The 18,110-nt window shown below is 44.6% G+C and overlaps 1 protein-coding gene across 1 annotated transcript in view; it reads left to right on the plus strand.

Moving 5' to 3' along the window:
• Positions 1-16,350, plus strand: part of LOC101689447 (A-kinase anchor protein 17B) — a 28,627-nt gene extending 12,277 nt beyond the window's left edge. Inside the window, exons 4-7 of the mRNA XM_004762097.3 lie at positions 5,807-6,575; positions 7,978-8,105; positions 9,548-9,815; positions 11,548-16,350. Of these exons, the coding sequence (XP_004762154.1) occupies positions 5,823-6,575; positions 7,978-8,105; positions 9,548-9,815; positions 11,548-13,176 (2,778 nt within the window). The 5' untranslated portion in view covers positions 5,807-5,822 and the 3' untranslated portion in view covers positions 13,177-16,350. The remainder of the gene's footprint in view (positions 1-5,806; positions 6,576-7,977; positions 8,106-9,547; positions 9,816-11,547) is intronic.
• The last annotated feature ends 1,760 nt before the right edge of the window (positions 16,351-18,110 follow it).

The following is an 18,110-nucleotide window of genomic DNA, read 5'->3' on the forward strand; positions in this document are numbered from 1 at the left end:
GGTGGGACCCTGGATTTTTATTTAAGACAAGCCTATCTGGGGGGCCCTGGGTGGCTCAGTCATTAAGCGTCTGCCTTTGGCTCAGGTCATGATCTCAGGGTCCTGGGATCAAGCCCCACATTGGGCTCCTGGCTCGGCGGGAAGCCTGCTTCTCTCTCTCCCACTCCCCTTGTTTGCGTTCCTGCTCTCACTGTCTCTCTGTCAAATAAATAAATTTAAAAAAAAAAGACAAGCCTATCTGGATGCAGGTGATTCACACGACTATATTTTGTGAAACACAGCAATAGACCATAAAGTGCTTGAGGTCGGGGAGTCCAGACAATCCTTCTTAAAACCCCAGCACCGAAGGAATTACATAGAGCAGAAGACATGCTCATCTGTCTTGAGCTGAACACCTCCGAGTCTCTTTCCCTACTCTCTAAATGAGGGTGTTCCCCAGGGCTGTGTCCCTGGCCATCTTCTTTCTGGATTTCTCTTTACATGTACATAGCAAGTTACAATCCAAATCACTTTCTCATACAGTATATCCCCTGATCCTTAAAGCCTTAACTGACCCTATAACATGCTCCTAATATTGCCCCCTTTCTTTCTCTCTCCTTCTTTTTTTCCTTTTTTTTTTTTTTTTTTTAAATAGTGAGCTCTCTGCCCAGTGTGGGGCTTGAACTCACAACCCTGAGATCAAGAGTCCCATGCTCTTCTGACTAAGCCAGCCAGGCACTCCTGCTCCATTTCCTAAAATCATAATCCACACACTCTCCCTGCTTCTCTACTTCTTTTTAAAACTTCAACTTACTATAGTTTGGGTTTTTGCCCTCAAGAGCCTCTATGCTGCAAAATTCATTGGACACTTCTTGGGGTACCTGGCCGGCTCAGTTGGTGGAGCATGTGGCCCTCGATCTCAGGGTTGTGAGTTCAAGTCCCACATTGGGTATAGAGACTGCTTAAAAATAAATTTAAAAAAATTCAGTGGAGGGGTGCCTGGGTGGCTCGGTTGGTTGGGCAACTGCCTTCGGCTTGGGTCATGATCCCAGGGTCCTGGGATCGAGCTCCATGTCGGGCTCCTTGCTTGGTGGGGTGCCTGCTTCTCCCTCTCCCTCTGCCTGCTGCTCTGTCTGCTAGTGTTCTCTCTCACTCTCTGTCAAATAAATAAATAAAATAAAATAAAAAATTCAGTGGATGTTTCTCTATTCTCATCTTACTTGGCCTCTTAGGAATAGTTAGTACCATTGACTAACCCTCTTTCCTCACTCTGACGCGTCTGGCTGCTCCTGTCTTCTTGCCGAGGCCTCCTCTGCTAAGTGACTGCCAAATGTTGACTTTCCATGGTGATTGGTTCTTTGTTCTCTCATCCCAAGAAGAGCTCATCTACACCTGCCATAGTATTTGACTCATTTCTCTCCAAATTTGATAAGAGCCTTTTTGACATTGCAGGAAAATGGAGACATCTGGCTAAAATATCGACACTTGCTTTAGTCTGTAGAAATCACCCTTGTGAGGGACATGAGGCATACAGTAAATCTCAAAAGTGATGGTTTTTAGTAGTCTTTGTGAATTTAATTTTAAGCAGAACTTTTAATTTTTATTTTTTTAAAGATTTTATTTATTTATTTGACAGAGTGAGACAGTTAGAGAGGGAATACAAGTGGAGAGTGGGAGAGGGAGAAGCAGAATCCCCGAAGAGCAGGGAGCCCGATGTGGGGCTCAATCCCAGGACCCTGGGGTCATGACCTGAGCTGAAGGCAGATGCTCAACGACTGAGCCACCCAGGCGCCCCTTAAGCAGAAGAACTTTTTAAAGAAGATCCATTTGAAATGAGTGGCTAAAAACGCATCAGTTGTAAGTTGCATTACATTAGCAGAACGTTTTATTTAAACTACTATACAAAAAGTCATAACAATTTCTGGACTTTACTCCCATATATACATGGTTTGGACAAAATTATATCCAAATGACACTGTAATAAGCAGCTTTGAGCATTTTTTTTTTTTTTTAAGTAGGCTCCATGCCCAACACGGGGCTTGAAATCACACCCCTGAGATCTAGAGTCCACGCTTTACCTACTAAGCCAGCTAGGTGCCCCATATTTTTTTTCTTATTTTTGATTATTTCTCTAGGATAAGTTTCTAGGGCAGGTTTCTTGGTCTGAGGAGATGAGCCTTTTTATGAGTCTTGGTTTGTTTTGCTAAATTATTCTAGGAAAGAATGAAGTACATTATCTTAAGCAAGATATGAAGGTGCCTGTGTTTTTCTCCCCAAAACTCTCCCAAAAATTGGTTTTTATTATTTGTATTCATTTGTGTAAAACTATTAGTGGAATTGTGTATCTTGAAACTAATTAAGAGCTAGATGTTTGTATCAGTTAGCTATTGTGTAACAAACCAGCCCCAAACTTAGTGGCTTAAATAATAGTGATTTATTATTTCTCCCAGGTCTATAGGTTGGCTGGACTGTTGGGCTCGCTCAGGGGTTCATGGTCAGGTGGTGGGTTGGCCGGGATCTGGCTCAATGAGGATGTCTCATCTGCCACCAGGGGGCTCTTTTCCATTTGGTCCAGAATCCTCCCGCAGGCCAGCTCAGGCGTGTGCTCCCGGAATGGCAGTTCCAGGAGATTAAGGGCCACTTGAGACCTAGGCCTAGAACTGGCATTCTGTCACTTTTGCCACATTCTAGTGGTGTGTGTGTGGGGAAAGTCAGCTTACATTCAAAAACTGGGGGGAAACAGAGTCTATCTCTCAGCAGCAATGACTTGAAGTCACATTGCAGAGTATGGCTATGGGGCTGGGTGGTGACCTGGGATTATTTTTGTAACTGTTCTACCATGACATCCAAATGAATGTTGTCCTTCAGAGGTGTCATCTTTCAAAGCTCTAAACTCATCCAACAATGTATGAATGAATTAAAAAAGAAAGAATTAGAGCCTTTATTAGAATCTCCTTTTAGGGGAGGTGGTTATAAGCCAATTAAGAAAATCAGTTTTTTAAAAAGATTTTATTTATTTATTTGAGAGACACAGAGAGAGAAAGCAGGAGAGGGGGGGAAGGTCAGAGGGAGAAGCAGACTCCCTGCTGAGTGGGGAGCCGCACGTGGGACTTGATCCGGAGACTCCAGGTTCATGACCTGAGCCAAAGGCTGATGCTTGACTGACTGAGCCACCCAGGTGCCCAGAAAATCAGTTTGCTTTTTAGTTACCCATTTTATGCAACATTCTTGATTCTAGGTAATTGTTGACAATTTCTAAATATCAAAGCCATGAGAAAAAGAATTTCAAAATTGACATCCATCAACCCAGACTTTGAAATCCATCAGAAAGGAAACATTCTGAGATGTTTAACACAAAGGCAATAGCACTGGAATAATTGGGAAGAGCATGACAAACCTGATTACTTTGAAGTGGTTAACTATTTTGTGTTTATTTTTTTTCTGGAATGTTTTTTTTTTAAAAGTTGTTGCTTTAAGGGAGCCTGGGTGGCTCAGTCGGTTAAGCGTCTGCCTTCGGCTCCGGGTCATGATCTCGGGGTCCTAGGGTCTAGTATTTCAGCGGGGGACTCTGCTCCTCCCTCTGGCCCTCCCCTATCTCGTGGCTCTCTCACTTTCCCTCTATCAAATAAATAAAATCTTAAAAAAAAAAAAAGCCGTTGCTTTAAATTAGGTTGTATAAACAAATACCCATTGACTATAGATAAATTTTGGAATTCAGTATATTGTAGTTGGATATCAAATTAATTTTTCTCCTAAAGGAGCTTAGTGTTAACTCTTATTTAGGTTGCAAATTACAGCAAAACTGAATTTTCTTCTTCGTTTTGCTATTTTGTTAATGTTTTAGGAGAAAGAAAACATGCTTGTTTTCATAACATCCCAGTTCAGTGTTGCTATTATAAGAATTCTTAGTACCTTAGTATCTTAGATACAGCCTTTGGAGGCCTTTAAAAAAAAACCAGCTTATATAAACCCAAGGAAATTGATATGGCTTGTCCTTTATGGACAGTTATTTTGTAAATGAATTATTATATGTACCTGACGGATCACTAAATTCTACCCCTGAAACTAATAATACACTATATATGAACTAAATTGAATTTAAATAAAAAATTTTTTAAAAATTGTGCACCTATAAAGTTAACTAAGTTTTAATAGTAAATTTTGTGTTAAAATTTCCATCAGCTACCTGTATATGTTTGAGTCTAAACCTCTCTGAAGTTGATATTAGTGAGAAGCTCGGGTTATATGGACTCTGAATATATACACTTCAGGAAGAACTCCTTTATTGGGAAGTGCTCTTTGAAGTCAGCAAATAGGAGCAGAAATCCTCAATTCCCAGTATTAGCGATCTTACTCACCTCAGGGCAGCTTGAGAAAGTTTGTTAATAGGAAATGCCAGCCAGCACTCAGGTTTGGGAGGTTTTCCAGTCCCAGAATAGAGGGCAGATTCATTTGGTCACTCATTAGAGGAGGTTGTCTCTCCTGTACTTGAACTTAGAGTTCAGTTTATTGCATGTCAATAGACTGGAGGCATCCGAGCCGATGTGTCCACGTACGTCCTAGAATGCAAAGTCAGGTGCGTGTTCGTGAATGCCCTGTTTCTGTAGCACCCCAGCCAGTTCTTACGGTATTCTGCCTTTGAGAGCATCACTCAATAGACTTGGCATCCTGTGGTCTCAATGTGTGGGCAAGTCATTTCATTTTCCTGAATCTGTGTGAATTTCCCCATCTGTAAAAACAGGCAATGCCTACTCACAGGTTGCTTCACGAATCAGATGAGATAAAGTGAGACTATTGCCACGAATAAATAATCAATATAGTTTGTGTTTATTGAGAAATTCCTGTGTGCCAGGTGCTATCCTAAGGATTTCACATGTACTTGCTCAACAAAACCTCTTGGAAATCCTAGAATCTCTATTTTTCAGTGAAGGAAGCTGAACAGCAGTACATTTGACCCTTGGAAACAGCATGAGTTTGAACTGCACAGGTCCACTTATATGTGGTTTTTTTTTTTTTTTCGATAAACACAGTGGTGTAAATGTATTTTTCCTTATGATTTTTTTAAAAAAAGTGATCTCTACCCCCAATGTGGGGTTCGAACTCACGACACTGAGGTCAAGAGGGGCACACTCCACCAACAAAGCCAGGGCAGGCACCCCCATTTTTCTCGCCTTTCCTTATGGTTTTCTTAATAACATGTTCTTTTCTGGGATGCCTGGGTGGCTCAGTTGGTTAAGCGACTGCCTTCAACTTGGGTCATGATCCTGGAGTCTCGGGATCAAGTCCCATATCGGGCTCCCTGCTCAGCAGAGAGTCTGCTTCTCCCGCTGACCCTCCCACTTCTCATGCTCATTCTCTCTCACACGCTCTCTCTCAAATAAACAAGTAAAATCTTTAGGAAAAAAAACCCCCAAAACATGTTCTTTTCTCTTGCTTACTTCATTGTAAGAATACCAAATAGCATGTGTGTAACATACCCAGTGGCTGTTACTCCGTTGTTTTTGTTATTGGTAAGGCTTCTGGTCCATAGAAGGCTATTAGGAGTTAAGTTTTGGAGGGAGTCACAAGTTATACATGGATTTTGGACTGCACAGGGGTGGGGGGTTGATGCCCCTTGCCCCCGTACTGTTCAAGAGTCCACTGTATATGGAAACTCTTTGAAAACTCTGAAACCCAGTAAGCAGACAGATGCTATTGTCTCAGTTCTCCCCAGAGTACTCTCTTTCCCTTACTAATTGAGTGGAAGTCTGGGAGTGCTAGCACTATTCAAGATCCAAGTCCGTGTTTTGCACCATCTGTATGAAAATGTTCTCTTTGGCCCTCTCAGGTTTCCGGGGGCTACCATGACGGTCACCGTGGTGTACGATAACTCCGAGGCCACAGAGCTGTGTGCCGCTCAGCACCTTTACCTCAAGCCCATCGCGAAACTGATGATCAATGTCTTGCTCCCAGAAAGTTCAGAGCCGACGAGGCCCTTCTCCAACTGGGAAGTTCTGGACCAGCTGAAGAGCCTGATTTGCCCTGACCAGTTTACCACCGTTCGGCTCTCCAAGAGCACAAAGGACTTCATCCGATTTGAGGGCGAAGCCGAGACGCGTAGTCTGGTTCAGATCTTGAAGGCCAAGTTACATGGGAAGATCATCAAGCTGAATGGCTTGAAAACGGACTTAAAAGTCGTGGCTACAGATGCCCAGGGAGAGTGGGAACGCTTCCCCAGGGAAAAGGAGGCCTCAGTGAGCGATGGGGCCGAAGAGCAGGACCAGGATAAGAGCCCAGATTCTATCTATTTCGCTGGCTTGCCCTGCAAATGGTTTGCGCCCAAAGGTTCCAGTGGGGAGAAGCCCTGTGAAGAGATCCTTCGGGTGGTTTTTGAGAGCTTTGGAAAGATCAAGAACGTGGACATCCCTATGCTGGACCCCTACAGGGAAGTGATGACCAGTGGAAACTTCGGGGGTTTCAGCTTCGGCTTGCAGACATTTGAGGCCTTCGTACAGTACCAGGAGTCAACGGACTTCGCAAAAGCCATGGAGTCCCTTCGAGGGATGAAGCTGATGCTGAAAGGAGATGATGGGAAAGCTCTGGCCTGTAACATCAAGGTAAGAAGGAGCCAGGATTTCTTTCATTTCCCACTGTTCAGGTGGTCCCGAGCAAAAGCTGGAAGGAAGCCTCTAGAACAAATTTCCTTAGACCCCCCCCCCCCATTAGGCTCTGAGCAATGGCTGATGTAGAGATTTGTGTTGTCATTCAGAAATGGATGTTTAAGAAGAAAACTAATCCTGATGTGGACATTCTTCTGCCGACTGTGGTTTGGAAGGGTTGGTTCTTATCATCCGGGGCTCTGTGCCAACTTCTTGGGGCGCTGAGGAATTCTTCTGACCCTTATGGAGCTATCTCCTAGGCTTGTTCCACCTGAGTTGCTGAGAGAGAGAGGATCCATGCAGTTTGACCCCACAGGAGAGTAGTTTACCCCCCTTTACTCTTGGGGGCAACAGCTTGCATTTTCAGGAATGTCTGTCAGGTGAATTGCTGGAACATAAGCTCAGGAAACTGGGATCCTTTCCTTTTGAGATCGTCCTGTCTCTCCAGTCAGGCCACCCCATCTCCTTTGTGACCTCTTACTCCAGCAGAGGAAAAGATGGGGCTAAACATTCCTTATTCTCTCACTTAGCCTTGAGCATGAATTTGGACTTTCGCCTTCAATAGCTTCCTACGTGTGCGTGTGTGTCTGTGTGTGTGTGAGATGTGTGAAACTACTTATGCTAAAATATATCTTTTTTTAAAATTATGAGCTATTCAGCCAGACAAAAGATAAAACACATGCTCTAGTGACCACCCAGGTACCCGTTGGCTTGAAAATCTTCCCTGTTACATTACATACCGTCTCCCTCCCACCCCGCAGAGGTGGCTATGATCGTGAATTTGGTGTTTAGACTTCTTGTGCCCATTTAAAGGGCTATTTTTACCTCCTTTTATTTTTCAAGCAAATTCTCTTGGAGTGCCTCGAGAGGGCTTTTACTTTATTTGGGGGATTTGCAAAGTAGCTCAGTAATCACTACAGTCCAATCTCGGATCCCAGTAGGTCAGTTCTCTTGAATCTTTGCTTCCCCAATCCTTCCTCTACCCTCATCCCCCACATTTGAAATATTTATTTATTTATTGTCTTTTTTTGTCTCTGGCGACTAAAATACCTGAACTCAGTTGATTTTTATAACAAGCCCGAGGGAATTAATTCACATCCTTCACAGCCTGTGCCCATAAAGACTTGGCGATGGGGCCATGTGAGAGCTCCTGAAAGGTTCTGCCAAAGACGGTTCTAGAACCCACAGAGCTGTTGAGCAGATGCCCAGGAAACAGCAGAACAGTAATGGGGAGAGGACATTTTGAATTCATCGAGTTTTGAATTGTTCAGTACACACTGGTTTCATCTTGCTGGCCTAGAACAACACCCAGGCCTCAGGCAGGCTTTCCTAATGAGAGTCTGAATTGTTTTGTGCACAGGTTATGTTTGACACGACCAAACATTTCAGCGAAGGGGCTATCAGAAGGAGAAATCAAGAAAGGCTGAAGTTACAAGAGCTAGAGGAAGAAAGGAAGAAAGTAAAGCGAGATGAGGAGGAGGCTGCAAGGTGAGGCGACTGACGTTGACCAAGGGGGGTTTTCACTTCTGACGTGTGGGCTTATCCCTTCGGGTGAATGGCTGCCCTAGATGGGTGACCTTGAGGTGGGAGTGGCCAGAATTGGTACAGTCTTCCGGCTGTGCTGTTACAAGACCAAAGTGTGGTTGAAAGATGAGAAACTTAAAAAACAACTTCTCAGGGACAATAGGTAGCGAGCTAGGTCAAGATACCTGGGAAGAAATTATTTTTAAAAATAAATAAATAAAGGGATCTCGGCTTTTACACTGAAAATCCTAGCCCACCCAAATTAAAAAGTTGACCCGTTCACCCCCAATTTGCCCAAATTTACCTTGCCTATTAATTTAAAATGGAAAAAAAAATTCTTTTTAGGTTGGGGAGAGATTTTCTTCCACAAAATGGTCAACAGTCAAACCAGCCCCTCAGCAGGAAGGCATGGATTTCTTGGCCTTCTGTTTCTTGTTGGCTTAAGTTCTTTTGGTGAATTTGAGGAGCCTCCATGTTGATTTCTTTGAGCTTATCCTTGTTTTCTAATTTAGGGACTTGAGCCTAGAAAGGGCTATTGGATTGCCAAAGGTTTGCCAAGAAGTACAAATGGGCTCTCAAAACCAGTTTGGCCTCTTGGCCCTTCCCCTCACGTGTTTACTCTTTCAGTCTTTCGTATAAATTATAGTTATTCAAAAAAGGAGATAAAGAGTCCCCTTCCGTGTGTCTTTTATTTTTTTTGGCTGGTGGGGTGAATAGGAGTTGCTTGACATCATGTCTGTGAAACTCGGCCAGAGTTTGAGCCCGGTCAAGGCAACTGTTCTCCCAAATTTCCAGACTAAACATGTAGTTGAGATAATCTTCCAGCTTCTGGCGAAGTCCTCACTCAGGTAATTGTCCCTTCCTTCCCCTTCACCACGGTTCATAAGGGCCCAAGCAAAACAGTTGAATTTTGGGGACAACAGTCCATATTCTTCCATGCCAGGCCCTGTGTTAGGTCATAGGTGCCAAGGGCCAGTACTCAGCCGTGAGAGTTTCTGAGTACCTTGACTTCCCTTTATTAAGCCTATAGAAAGTCAACTCCATGGAAGCTTTTTGATCTCGAGAGAAATGAAATGACAGCTATGACAGCTAAATCCACAAGCTGGACTGCTGGTGGTCTGACAAAGCGGGGACTTTGAGAAACCCCTTCTTTGAATTCTGTAGCCTTCTTTTTATATACTCTCTCCTGTACCAGCTCAGTTTTGGGTCCTTCCCCTTTGACTGATGCGCCCATGGTGTCTTAGTCCCTAAGACAGACTCCGGGGTTAGCTCTGCGTGTCAGACCCCGGGGTTAGCACTGCGTGATTCCGGGAAACCTAACCCATCCACCCTCCCTGCAGCAGTGGGGAAGGAGCTAGAAGGAGAGCCAGTGCCTTCTGAATGACTGACTCTTAATCGTTGTCCAGAAAAAGAAAAGAGGAGGAGAGGAGAGCCCAGGAAAAGAGGAAGAAGGCCAGGATGAGGAGACGAGGCCCGAAAGAGAGAGACAGACACCGGCGCAGGAAACCAAAGGCCCGAGCCCCCGTGGAAAGCGCCCGGGAGCCCGACTCTTCGGAGGAGTGGGAGGAGAGGAAGTACCTGCTGGCCCAGAGGCGGGTGGAGGCCCTCCGGCTGCTGCGGGTACTCTTGAGGAAAATTGCTGTAAGGCTCTTGCTCCGTCCGTCTTCACTGTCGGTAGGTACCTGATCGCTTAGAGACGCACTTTGACACTGACACTGTGGCCCATTTGAAATTGACTCCATGGAAGATCGTTTGCCTTCTTTGGGGTTTGTCTTCAACAGGCTGTCTTAGCCCTGCGGTCTTGGGACGGTGCATCCCAGAGCAGGATAGCTACTGAATCTATCCTTCTAGGCCCCTCATACCCCGGGGAGAGGCGGGGGACAGATGGCATGGGTGTGAGGTTGGTAGGAGTCTTCCATTAACTCGACTTGTCCATTCATCTGCAACGGGTCTGGATGGGAAGGAAGAGCCTTGGACGGAGACCTTTGTGTAGCGAGCACCCATTAGTCTGGTCTTCAACTATTTGCTAAGGAATTTCTGACATCACAGAGCATTTTGTTTGGTTTGGAGAGTTTCCAGTTTTGGAGTTTCAGGATTTTTTTTTAATTGTTGTTTGTTTGTTTGCCCCACTTTACTGACCTCCTAAAGATAATCAGACTCCGCAGATGGCCTGGAGGAAAGGCCAGAAAGGTTCCCAGGCGGTTCATTTAAAAATGCATCTTTGGGGTTTTCAAATACACAGAGTGAGTGACATCAGGATCAGATAGAGGGACTTTGATGGCTATTTGCATTTCTGGCCTTTCTCTCATGAGTGTGGACTGCCAGACTTAGTGAAGTCAGGGTCAGAAGAATCTCACATTTACACTCACAATGAGTCTCACTGGATCTTTTAATTTACTGTAATGGCCTCCGGCGGTGACTTCTTTCTTTCTTTAAATTGGCCACTTAAAGCATTTTTTAAAAGATTTTTTTTAAAATTTATTTGGGGGGGGGCATGAGAGGGGAGAGGTCAGAGGGAGAAGCAGACTCCCCAACTGAGCAGGGAGCCCAATATGGGACTAGATCCCAGGGCCCTGGGGATCATGACCTCAGCTGAAGGCAGATGCTTAACCAACTGAGCCACCCAGGTGCCCAGGGTGACTCCTTTCTATGAATTTGTCTCCTTAAATGTATGTGGTGCCTAACTCTTGCCTCCCATTGATGGGGCCTGACATTGATGACACAGCCCCCAGGTTCAAGTCCCGGGTCATGGGTAGGCACTGTCCCGAGGTGCGCCCCTGTGTCAGTGAGAGCACAGTGTGATCGCTCCCAGTGGGGTGGGACCCATGGGCCACCTTTCACCTGCCTGCGGTTCTGCAGAGCAGACGGCATAGGCAGACCCATTGCCATGGCCACACTTTCTACCTGCAGCCTCTCTTTCAACTGAAGCAGAAGAAGGGGGGCAGCTCAGGGACATCCTTTCCAGCTAACCCATGGGAAGGGACTGGGCTGACAAACAGGCAGGCTCTCTTGTAAGCCAGCTGATTCCCTTTGAGACACACATTTCCTGTTCTAGGATTTTCTGGGAAGGCTGTAGAGCATTTCTTATTCCTCTCACTATCCCCAGCCCCTAGCCTAAGACCTGGAACCAGAAGTCCTCACCAGTTTGTGAACAGATTAAAAAAAAAGCGGTCATGTGTTTTGAAGGTACATAAATCATGCACACAGACCTCAGAAACACAGCTTACGTTCGCCTGAGAGATTGAATCCCGTACGTCCTCTTTCCTCCGGGCAATATCGTTCCTAATTTGGATCTACCTTACATGTTAGAAACCTCTTCAGAACCATGCCAGAAAGCCCCATCTTCTTTGAGACTGTTGCACTGTGAGGTTTTTCATGTTGAGATTTTTAACCTTTCTCTTTAAAGGGATCCACACAGTTTAACCCACAGGGGGTAGATGATGCAAGCCCCAGAGAGAACCAGGCTCCAGGGAACACGCTGGAAATGCTGAAGCAAGAAGAGTTAAACACCCAGTATCTTCAAAATCAGGAGGAAATGCCAAAATATCAGGTTGCCAAGTCAGACAATAAAGGAAAACAAAAAATGAAGAAAAGAACTAGGGCTCACTTACGTAAATCTTCCCACCACCTTGGGAGAAAAAAAAAAAGATACTCAGCTAGAAAAGAGAGAACTGGAAAGTTATTAACCGAGGGCTACGGTCACAGTTTGGTCTCTGACCAGAATTCTTTGCAGAATGTGATGATTCAAGATCAGTCTCTTGAGGGAGAAGACCAGTGCAGTTCTAACAAATCCAATGCTTCTAGATTATCTGAGCCAGGCCACGGCAAGAAACAGAAGATCTATGAAACAGATGAATTTATTGATTACCTATTAAACTACTATCAAACTCCAGAGTATGCCCGCATCTGCCTAGAACCAAGTCATCTAGCAATCCCATGTCAGTGGCAGAGGGCTGTCCGTGCTAAGGGAAACGGATTTCAGATCAATCTGAGAAAACGGAAGCATCACTCCACCAGTCCGAGCCAAATGCAAAACCTGGCAGCAAGAGAACGGGTTCAAGAAGATGAAACCCCATCCGAGGTTTGTACTCAGGATCCTGAGCTTAAACCACAAAAGAGAGGAAAAGTGAATCATGCCAAAGAATGTACCGAGGAGTTGAAAAATCATTGTAAGGACACAGTCAGCGACGCTGGTGATCACCTGTCCCCAGCTGATGGAAAGAGCCATCTGTTAGAAAAGATGCAAGCTCACCAGCTCAGAGATTCCAACTCCCCAAGTCACAGCCAAGTTTCCTCACCTAGGAGGTCAGCCGTCTTAGATCTGGAGTTGACAGATTTCTTAGAGGAAATCAGTAGTGATTCCGAATGCTTCAGTGAAACCCTTAGCGTAAACAAAGAGGAGGAAGAGAGGTCTGTGGCCACATATGATAGCTCCCCAGAAAAAAGATCTCTTGATGATGACGACCTCACCACTAGTGTTCGAGAAATTAGGGCAAGTCCGCAGGCCTTGTATTCAAAGTGGAGCCGCCATGGGGAGCACAGCTCCTCCAAACCCAAGCTGGGGAAACCAGGCGAGAGGTCCAGGTGTGAATGGAGATGTTCGTGGCTGGAGGGCGAAAACCATTCCATTAAGAATGAGAAGAGCACCACCAAAAGGAGGGCAACAGCAGTCCCCAAATACTTGCTCGGCAGATCGGGTCCTGGAGGTCTGTTAGACCACATCACAAGGAAGAGGAGGAGGCTCGGCGACAGCACATCTGGCCAGCAGGCGAACTACGGGTCCGCTCGTGTGCCCGTAGCATCAGCCAAAAGTGGTCACGTTTTCTACGTGGGGAATTTGGCCCAAAGAAGAGAGACCCCATGGAAGTCAGAATATAACCAGGAGGTCAGAAGGTTTAAAAGACACGCGCGTTCTAGAGATCCCACGCTGAATTCTGGTAATTATTATATTAGACATGACAGTCAGGAGCACCTCAACTATGGAAGCTATTTTGGAAATGGCTACGCTAGTTCTTTGTATTTTCAGATGTTTTAAAGGCCTCATAGATCAGAAACCCCCTCATTCTCAGCAAACAATGTGCAGGATAGAACACTTAAAACCAAATACAGCTAATGTAGTTAGGAACTACAGAGCAAGAGAGCAGCACTTAAAAGCTTGGGCAAGGTCAAAGGCAAAACCTTGTTTCCCTCGCCAAAGTATAAAGCATAAATGACTGCAGGTGTGTTGGTAAACTTTGGAAATAAGAAACATCCAGATTCCAAGGGTTGGTAAAACCACATGCCTGTACAGCTTGATCCAAGGATAGACTTTTGTACAGTGCAGCTGCAACCTGAGACCAGTGCCAGCCAGAAAGCAAATGGACATGGCGTGGAGTCAATAGCCCCCTTGCGGCTCTCTAGCTGTTAGAACACCATCATTTAGTGTCCGTTACCTTCAAAGGGGACAACGGCAGCTGAACTAGGATCTTTTCACCCATGCTTGGATTTGGTCAGAAAAGCTAGGTGTGGCCACAAAACTTTCCTTTTATCCAGACATAACGACAGGTAGCAGAAGACATGACAGTTAGGACACATCACAGACTCATTTGTGACACCGATGGTTTCATGACCACCCACCAGGAGGAAATTAATTTCATCAGTGTGTTCACAGTACTCTAGAGAATTGTCCTTTGTGAAACAAAACTCGGAACAATCCACGGAAAGGGCCTCGGATTGTCTCTTGAGGCTTAAACAGATAGCGGACCATTCACAGAGCTGTTTTTAGAAGTATCCCATGTCATTCCATCGTCGAAAAGCAAGAGCACTGAAGCAAAATAACCAGTGGGATTTGCAAAAGGCAAGATGGAAAGATCCCGGGGTGCCATGAATGTCTCTTCGGAAGCTGGGACACGGCAGTAATCCGTTTCAGGTTCTGTAATTCTTTCACTCAGGGTTGGGTGACATCAGTTTGTAAAAAGCCACTGACTATCCCCAAACTGACTTTTATCAAACACGAACAAGTGCCTCCTCGATCCTCTGTAATGCCATGGAGTTAGGAGGAGTCAAGGGCAAAGCCCTAGTTTTCTAGCTGGGGAAAAAATCGGTATGTGTGTAGGATTTGTAATCTCTTAACAGAAGCAATTTATCTTTTTACCTACTGGTTTTGGACTTCTTGAATATGTTTTTAAATGGAGATATTTTATAGATTCGTAAAGACTTACATCTCAATGCAGCGCATGTTCTATTGAAAGCTCGGCTGATTCCTTCTGCCTTATATAGGATTTAGGACCCCAGAGGCAGTAGATGACCTTCTTTTTTTTTTTTTTTTTTTTTTTTACCAACAAAGCTTATACCTGACCCGGCAGTGGAAGACATCAATGAGGTTAGACTGGCTGCGGCAGGAAAAGGAGATTTCCATTCACAGAAGTAGTGGAAGGCCGTGTTTTTATAGGGCGTGGTTCATTTCAGTCTTAACTTGACGTTCTGTAGATAAGTACCAGCTGTTAGGGCCAAGGGTGGGATGCCAGTCAGTGGGGTTGCCCCGAATGACAAGGCACGTCCTGTGCTCAGAACCAGCCTGATAGCTGAAGGGGCCACGCGATCTTCTAATTCACCGAAAGTAAGAACCGCACATTGTTTCATTGATCTCTTCTAATCGCATTTAATAGAGATACACTAGTTCATGCAGAAGTTCAAAAAAATGAATGTAACGTAGCAGGTCATGCTTATTATTAACGAGACGGTAACCAACGAATGATTTGTGGACTTCCTCGTGTTCAGTTCCACTTCAAGCTAGTGACTCTACCATCACCACTAGGCTTGGCTTGTCACATCTGAAAAAATGGCTCGTGGGGTGAGTGCCTTTTCACTAGCAAGGACTATTAATGTTCAAAGTACTGTTGCCCAGAGTAGCCTTTTAAAGTGCTAAGAGCTTGTGTTTTGTCAGACAACTTTTGGTAACTAGGTATTTTTTTCTCCTCCAGTGAGACCCTTGCTCCTTATTTTTTTTTTCATGTTTCATGCCACTGAAACAAAGAACATTATGAGTTTGTAATGGAAAGCAGTTGTGCTTGTTTTGAAAACAAATCTTCATTTCTTCTGCCATTCGATAATTTTTCTTTGCAGAGATTTTTGGGCATGAAAACAATTTGCTTCTCAGTAACCAGACATAAAAAAAAAATACGGAATACAGCATGTGCAATTTTTTTTGAGGGGGACAATAGAACCGGTGCTAAGTCACTTCTATCTAATATTTTGTCTGGTTTTGTTTGTTTGCTAAATACCATCCTGGGGCCTAGAAGTAAGTAAAAATACTGGTTTCATGTTTACGTTCTGTACAACTTTGGATTTTTATATGTCTTGTGGTAATGTGTTTTAGATTTGAATAAACCTTTGTGTGTGTGTGTGTGTGTGTGTGTGTGTAGGCCTTAAATGAGGAAAAGAACAATTTATCCTGTACTTTTCAGTGGAATGAGTGGCTTAGTAAGGAATGAAATAGAACCGAAAATATTGTGATCACTTTCTATTAATTAACACTGTTCTTCTTCATTGTGCTGTTCTTTAAGTGGTGCAAGAGTATTTTCTCATCTTTTTTCTATGACCTATTAAGTAAGTAAGGGCCTGAACTTTAAACTCTGTCTTTTTAAATAGGTGTTTTCTTGTGTTTCCCTTGTATGTGCTGCTAATAGCGCTTCAAGAAAACTAAAAACCTGTCGATGTCTTTTTGTTCAATTTGTTTGAATTTCTCAGGTAGAAAGCCACATAACCTGGTAATTTTGAAAGTAAGAACCAAATAAATGTATTTTTATTTGTTGTGAGACTGTCTACAATGTTTTAAATAAATGCTAATAATTCCATGGGGCGGGGGGTGAGTTTCTACTTATAGTAAGCTGCTTTGCACTCCTGATGCCAACCCTTTGTCTCATTTGCATTGTTAGAGAAATAGTACATATTTAATTTTCAGATATATTAAAAATAAAATGGTCAAGGTGACTAGAGCCTGTTCATTTGCCACGCACGTTGGCTAGGATGTCCCACATCTCCAGCATTTTCCATGAAAATAGACACACACATCCGGTTTTGATATGGCCTCTTCATGACTTTTCCCTCCGTGATGCCGAGGTCTGGGAACAGACTATGTCAGAGCTCATGCACTTGGAGATCACGGTTTTATCTTCATTTTGGATAAATTGAAATAACAATATTTGGACTGAAGACTATCCTCCCTTCGGCAAAGGTTTCATCAATAATCTTAGAAGGCAGCGAAATGGACCCAGTGGCTTTTCCCTTCACCCCTGTAGCACCTGGTGGAGGAGTTCTACAATCTCCTGATGTCAGCGAGGGTGTAGGTTGGGGCGGGGGTTTTAGTCGGAGAAGCTAAGGGTTTCACTGCTTGGTCCCTGATCAGTCCAGAGTTACTGCGTTTTGACGTGAAGCGTGCAAGCTGCCTCCCAGTGTTCTATAAGAAAGGCTGTACCTTAGTTCCATCTGGTTCCCTTACAGCTGAAAGGGTCCTTGTTGTGGGGTGGGGGGAGGGCAGGATGGTCGCAGAGCGCTCTCCAAAACAGCAAGGGCTGTCCTGATGCTTGTTCTAGATCTTGGATTAGCCTCTTTGGCCCTCTGAGGTAGTAAGGTGAACGTGGCATGCACAGCCAGATTTGGGAGGTACGGAAACCATGGAGAGAACACAGTGCCTCTGTGGGGGGGTGGGGGCCTGGATAGAAGTAGGGGAACAAACCCATGGGGTTCACCTGCCACCACCCCTGCTGGCTGGGTGCCTGTAACCACCACGCCCCACCATCTTAAATGGCGCCTTTTATGTAATGTGGTTTCTCAATATGCCAGCTAGATTTGAAAAGTTTTTAGACCCAAGTCCTGCCTTACTATAATATCATTTTACATGTAATCAATACAATGTTGATTTCACTCTGAATGGCAGGGAGTTGAGCTATTTGAGATCGAAGCTTTAACCAGGCTCTGGACGGTTTCCTCTTGGCATCAAACCCGTTTTAACTCAGAAAAAGGAGTAGCCTAATCTTCACATCTGAATGAGATTTCAGGCTGCAAGGTGGCCCAGCTTCTGTCTTCCACCCCTTCCCTTGAAGCACACGGTGTAACAGGGTACTTGGCACGAAATGGGCAACTCGATTAGTTGAATGAAACCTGGTGGGGGTGGGGACAGGGCCCTTTTAAAAACAGAAAGAGGCAACGGTTTGGGAACATAAAAAGCAGAAAGCTGCGAGCCCTCTCTGGGTCGGAGTACATCCCTTTGTAAGAAAACTCGACCAAGGGATGTCTTCAGCTCAGGTCATGATCTCAGAGTCTTGGGATGGAGTTCTACATCTGGCTTTCTGCTCAGCAGGGAGCCTGCCTCTGTCTCTGCCCTCCCCCTGCTTGTGTGCCTTTTCTCTCTCTCAAAAAAAGAAAAAGAAAAGAAAACTCTGCTGATTTGAACATGAGAATGGCAAAACACTAATATTCTGAGAAGTTGTGCTGACACAACGAACTGCGTATGCAAATCTGACCTTTTGACAGGAGGCGAATTAACTTTGCTAGCATATAAGAATTTCCGAATGCCTTCCTGATCAGATGGTATCTGAAAACAGAAACAGCCAAACCTGCGAAGGCACTTTTAATGTCCTTAGTAAAGTTAGCCCTTGATAACCTTGCTATGGACCTCAAGGAAGAGGTGGCTTCGAGTTTAGAAAGTTCTGATTTAAGGGGCAGAGACTGACAAGTCACAAAAATAAATTCACTAACTTCTTAAAAATGAGTTTGCACATTTTCATGAGTACAGTTTAGCTAATCTCAATTCACTGTTTTTAAAAAATATTTACTTGAGAGCCTGCACGTGGAGGGGAGGAGCAGAGGGAGAGACAGGCTCCCCGCTGAGCAGGGAATCCAGTGCAGCACCATCCCAGGACCTGAGCTGAAGGCAGACGCTTAATGACTGAGCCACCCAGGTGCCCCAGTTCACCATTTCTTAACAGG

The sequence above is a fragment of the Mustela putorius genome, unplaced genomic scaffold (genome assembly GCF_011764305.1).
Source record: "Mustela putorius furo isolate JIRA1106 unplaced genomic scaffold, ASM1176430v1.1 tig00003901_pilon_pilon_pilon, whole genome shotgun sequence".
Taxonomy (NCBI): domain Eukaryota; kingdom Metazoa; phylum Chordata; class Mammalia; order Carnivora; family Mustelidae; genus Mustela; species Mustela putorius.